The sequence below is a fragment of the Elephantulus edwardii genome, unplaced genomic scaffold (assembly GCF_000299155.1).
Source record: "Elephantulus edwardii isolate Elephantulus edwardi_28Jun2011 unplaced genomic scaffold, EleEdw1.0 scaffold00427, whole genome shotgun sequence".
Taxonomy (NCBI): Eukaryota; Metazoa; Chordata; class Mammalia; order Macroscelidea; family Macroscelididae; genus Elephantulus; species Elephantulus edwardii.
Window position 1 is genome coordinate 366,485 of NW_006400177.1, and position 6,011 is coordinate 372,495.

At 47.6% G+C, this 6,011-nt stretch overlaps 1 protein-coding gene across 1 annotated transcript in view; it reads right to left on the minus strand.

Annotated features, from left to right (window-relative positions):
- ACAD11 (acyl-CoA dehydrogenase family, member 11) overlaps nt 1-6,011 on the minus strand; it is a 97,523-nt gene that overhangs the window by 2,242 nt on the left and 89,270 nt on the right. The window contains exon 18 of the mRNA XM_006902550.1: nt 798-914. Within this exon, the coding sequence (XP_006902612.1) occupies nt 798-914 (117 nt within the window). The remainder of the gene's footprint in view (nt 1-797; nt 915-6,011) is intronic.

A 6,011-nucleotide genomic window follows, 5' to 3' on the forward strand; every position in this document is an offset into this window, starting at 1 on the left:
ACAGGTGGTTCAATTCTGCCAGCTCCTCTGAGGAAACACACACACACACACACACACACACACACACAGCAGGGCACATCCCCACACACTGTTTGCTACTAAAAAGGACAGCCTGGCAATGCAGTCAGTGCAGGCTTTCTGGAATGAGTTGGAGAGAGCTGGGGTCTCCACGGATCTGTTCTCACCCCAACCCCTCAGGGCCCTAGTGGAGCTAAACCACCTCTCCTCATTCTACACCGAACGGAAGAGAACAGCAGAGAGGGAGGTTTCAGAAAACACCTACAGGGAGGCAGCCCAGGGCTATATGGTCCACATGGTCTTCACGGCCCCTCGGGACTGCAAGGCCAGCTCCTGTGCCCAGAGTCAGAAGCCCAATGACCAGGGACATGTCAGACCACCACCAAAGGTCTGTGGAGAGTCTCCAATGTCCTGCCTTTTAGTTCACAGACTCCACTCCCTGAAACCACAGGCGAAAGCAGCCCAGTGGAAGGGGAAGGGGCAGGTGACATGGATTGACAGTCCTTCACCCTATCCAGCTTGACGGTCTCCAATAGTACCAGTGTCACCAGGACACACATTGACAGTACCTGACATTGGGGATTCAAGATTGTTGCGAGCTTGAAGATGCCTGCTGGGCGGGGACCTGATATGTCTGGAGACACGGAGGTACGTGATGGTGGGACTTGATATGGTGGGATCCTGAGGTGTCTGCTGGGTGGGGGGCTCTGAGATTACAGAGGCCTTGGTGGTACCTGATGACTGGGGGAACTCAAGGTGGCTCAGAAAAGGGGTCTCACCTCCTTCCTGGCCCGAGCGCTGCCCACGGTGTCGATGCTGTGGGCAGCTTTCAAGGTCAACAGTCGAATCTGTTCAATGGCAATGCGGCTTTCAGCAATCCAGTGTGCCACCACCTCCTGCAGGGGACAAACAGAAGGTGCCTGAAGTCACAGGTACAACTACCTCTGCTTAGTGAACACCCCCCAGCTGGGGACTGTCCACGCCGCACCTTCTACCTCTCAGAAAGGAAGCATTAACGTGTCCAACACACATGGGCCCAGCCACACTCCTGTGAAGCTCATCAACAGAAAGAGAACTTATCTGGATAGCTCGGCCTGAGGTCAAGATGGCCAAACAAGCCACTGTCTCATTGGCCAAGCCCTCCTCAGGGCCTCCTGAGTGCAGACAGCACCCTGCTATGGCATCGTAGCTAAGCAGACAGCTGGAGACGGCTGAGAGACGTAGGCGGTCACTCCAAGGCAAGCCGGCCCAGCGGCCTCTTTAACGGTTTTGCTGTTTATTGTGTTCAGTTCTATAAAATATCGCTCAGACCAAGACTGAGGTAGCCACCAGTCAGAGCAGGGTACAGAGCAGACAAGTCACCCTCCACACCCCCGTACATAACCTAGGTCCTCACCAGCCTGGCCTGTCACTATTGTTGGGTCTTGTCCAGAAGGTCACAAAAATGGGCTCTTGGAACATTTGCTGTGAGCGCTGAGGCTGGTGTCTTGCACTTAGCACAGAACCTTTAGTTTCGTCCAAATTGTTGCAAGTATCATCGGCCCATCATTCACGGAGTAGTCTGCTGTTGGCTGCGTATTTGTTCCCCTCCTGAAGGTTATCTGAGTGGTTTTCCATTTTTAATGATGATTAATAAAGCTGAAATTAAGATCTTTTTTTTTTTTTTGGCTATATGTTTTCATTTCTGAAAACAGATTCTAGGAGTGGAAGTATTCAGTCATAGGATAACTGTGTGCTTAGCTGGGCAAGGATCTGTGGCGCAGTCTTCTCCAGAGTGAATCAACTATGTGCACTCCACCAGCGTGGCAGGAGAAGCCTGGTTGCTCACCTTCACTGGGCACTGCCAAGTTTTTCAGTGCTGGCCACTGTAACGTGTAGCAGTATCACATTGTGGTCTGAATTCCAGGCCCTCGCGCCTAACGGGCTCCTCCTGTGTTCTCCATTGTTCATCGGGTTTGTTAATTTGGAAAGGGACTGCCAATCCTTCTTCCTAGTCTGTCTGAATCTAGGAGCTTTGCTGAAACCTGCCCACCAAGGGCAGCCCTTCTGGCGTTTGACACAGTGGTGGTGTAGCCTGCAGCAGCAGAGCACGCCACGAGTTACACCAGCACAGCAGTCGGACAGACAAGCGCTGAGCTGCTGAGAACAAACACTAACAAGCCAGTGCCTGTGTGGCAGGAATGCTCTCTGCAGGCCAAGATGGCAAAGTCTTGTCTTTCATCCTTTGGCTGTGTTGCCAGAAGAAGCTATTGCCTTGAAAGGGGCTATTGGGCTTGGAAAAGCACAAGGTCAGTGCAGGAGGGGAAGGCCTCAATGAGATGGACAGAGGTAGTGACTGCAGCAATGGACTTAAGTGTCAGAGGTGATGAGAATGGCACAGGGTAAGACAAGGTTCAGGTCTGTGTTCACACGCTGCTATGAGTCTAACTCAACAGCACCTAACAACAACAGGAACTCTGCTGGCCTAGTGGTAAGGAGCTGCACTGCCAACCCAAAAGCACATGGTTCAAATTTACCATCTGCTCCACAGGCAGGCAGTCTCCTCCAGTGTGATTTACTGCCTCTGAAAACCTGCTGCAGGGCAGCTCTGGGTCAGTTCTGACTCCATGGTACATAACAACAAGTGCCTAATGAGGAGGCTTGTGGTCTAGTGGAAAGGAGGTGTGCTGCCAACCCAAAGACAGGTGGTTCAATTCTGCCAGCTCCTCTGAGGAAGAAAGATGGGCAGTCTCCTCCTGTGATTTACAGCCTCTGAAAACCTGCTGGAGGGTCAGCTATGAGAGAGAGAGAGAGAGAGGACGCACGAGAGAGAGAGCATGTGAGAGAGAGAGAGCGGCTAATGATGCTTAAGGAGTTGAGTTTAATGGTGTTGACAGCCGTTTTAGGTGATTATTTCCCAAGTGTCCCTCTTCCATGACATATTCTGCTATTTTTAAAATGGGGTTTGGGCTCTGTTACAGGTGAATTTAGATAATTTTTCAGGATACAAGCCCTTTATCAGATATGCTATTTGTAAATATTTCTTTCCAATCCACAGTTTGTTTTTATTAAGTGATGACTTTCACAGAGCAGAAGTTTTTTATTTTAATGAAGTCCAATTTGTAAATTTTTATTTTCTAAATCCCATTCAGTGCCTGCCTGGAAATACTCTGTGTAATCGCAGGTCCTACAGGGTTTTTCGCTTATGCTTTCTTCTTAAAGTTTGATAGTTTTTACATTTAGATCTAGGATTAATTTGGAGTTAAATTTTCTGTAAGGTCAGGGGGTCTTAGCGTTTACTTAAGAATGTCAAATTGTTTGAACACCATTTATTGAGAAAACGAACATTTCCTCAGTGAATTTGACATCTTGATTGTCAGAGGAAACACTGTAAGGAAACACTGCGTGGTTCAAAATCAGGAATGAGTACATCAGGGATACATCCGGTCTCCATACCTTTTCATTCTGTACACAGAATAAATCATTCGGAGGTTGGGCTGTATGAGGAAGAATGTGGTATCAGGATTGGAGGAAGACTCATCAACAATCTGCATTATGCAGATGACACAACCCTGCTTGCTGAAAGTGAGGAGGGTCTGAAGCGCTTGCTGCAGAAGGTCAAGGACTGTAGTCTTCAATATGGATTGAAACTCAACATCAAGAAAACAAAGATTCTTACCACTGGGCCAACAGTCAGCACCACAATAGATGGGAGTGGAGATTGGGATTATTAATAATTTTAATTTGCTCGGCTCCACAAATTTGGTCTTTCTCTTGGTACCAGTAGTTAGTAAATCAAATATGAATAGTATTGGGAAAATCTGCTGTCAGGGACCTCTCCAGAGTGCTGAAGTGCAACAGTGTCAGCCTGGAGACTAAGATGCACCTGATCCAGGCCGTGGTCTTTGCCAATACTTGCAATGCAGCAGAGAGCTGGACAATGACTAAGGATGACAGAATCAATGCTTTCGAGTTGTGGTGCTGGAGAAGAGCGTTGAACATTCCATGGACTGCCAAGAGAACAAACAGGTTTGTCCTGGGGAGTGAAACCAAATTTCTACTCTGGGGCAAGGATTTTGAAGCTGCCTCGTATCCTTTGGCCATGTTGCCATGAGAGACCAATCCTTGGAGAAGACATCGTACTTGTAAAGGTAGAGGGACAATACGAGAGAGGAAGATCCTGGATGTGATGGAGGGACACAGTAACTGGGATAATGGGGGAAGGTGTGTTGAAATAGTAACAGTGGCTCAGGACAGGGCAAGGTTCAGAGCTGTTATGCATAGGGTCGCTATGAGTCGCATGTGACTCGACAGCACATAACAACAACAAAGGGAAATGAACAACTTCCTCAAAAATCAAATTACGACACCTCATCTAACAGAATGTAGAGAATTCTATTAGCCCCTACAGCTATTAATTTATAACTGGAAAAAGTCAGCTACTACCTCCAATGACTCCAGATCTAGATAATTCCACTACCACACGTGTAGAAAAGAACTAACACCAATTATACACAACATCCTTCAAAGATAGGAGAGGAACATTTTCAATTTATTTTTAAAAGCTATTATTACTATTATACCAAACACAAAGACAGTAAAAGGAAGAAAACTATAGGTCAACATCCCTCATGAGAATAGAAGCAAAAACCTCTGTGTGTGTGTGTGTGTGTGTGTGTGTGTGTGTGTGTGTGTGTACCGTCAAATCAGATCTGACTGGTACAGGAGGAGATTGTCCCTCCTTCTCCAGCACAGCATCTGGTGGATTTGAACTGCACACCTCTGGGATTGCAGTATACCTTCTTGCCATGCGGCCACCAGAGCTCCCTAAGGAGCAAACCCCTTTAACAAAGACTTAGCAAGCAGAGTTCTGTAACATCTGAAAATAATCACGCGCCTGGACAAAGGGATGTTTATGCCTTTGCTTTGTCATGGCAAATAATTTCACTTTATTATGCAAAGCTATTCTAACAAACGTTTAAGAGGGTAAAGAAGTCAGATGAGAGAATCTTTAGGATTCAAGACTCAGAGAACTCAAATATTAATATTTACAAACCATTTGCTGAGCAAAGAACAGCATCTAAACTATGTAAAGACTCCTAGAATTCAACAGTGACAATTAGACAGTGCAGTCAGAAGACGGACAAGGTTCATGCAGACTCACGTGAGCACAGAGCACGCACAGACGTGCTTGAGCACAGGAGATGTTAACCATGAATCACCGGGGAAACGTGCATTAAACCGCACCGCAGCGCCACCACACACCCATCAGAACAGCTTCCATGGCAACAGCTCCAACAGCTGGCAGGGCCACGGAGGAGCTGCTGATACCTGCACTGCTGGCAAGGATGGTGTGGTGGTCATTCTGGAAAAGAGATCAGTGGTTTTCAAAACCCAGCATGGCATGCTCAGGCCTTTCTCTGAGAGAAATGAAGATTTGTGTTCAGACAAGAACCTACAAAAACATACCGACAGCAGTTTCATTGGGGGTCACCCCTAACTGTGAACATCTCCCATTTGTCCCAGTGGGTGAATGATAAGAGCCAGCCATGGCCTGTCCAGATGACGAGGTGAGACAACAGCTTTACTGCAATGACTTCCTTTACTGCAAGGAACAATGACTGATACACACATGTGCATACGATGGATGAGACTCGCAAGTAAAAGGACCAACGACTGATGCATGCAGGTCCAGACAGGATGAGATCCAGCAGAAAGAGGACCAACGACTGACACACGCAGGCCCAGACGACAGGATGAGACCCGGCAGACAGAGGGAAGAGGCTGCTGACATGCATACAGACACACTCTGGGATGGGACTCCATATAAAGGACAACCCTTTCATACACGATGGTTCCCTGGCTGAATCTGCAGGGAATGAAGCTGAGCAGTTGTCTAAGGCATGATTCCACTTCTCTGGCATTCTTGAAATGACAACACTGGGGAAACCAAGAACAGATGAGCGTGGTTGTCAAAGGTGAGAGGGTGGGGTGGGCACGTGTGGGTGGGTGGA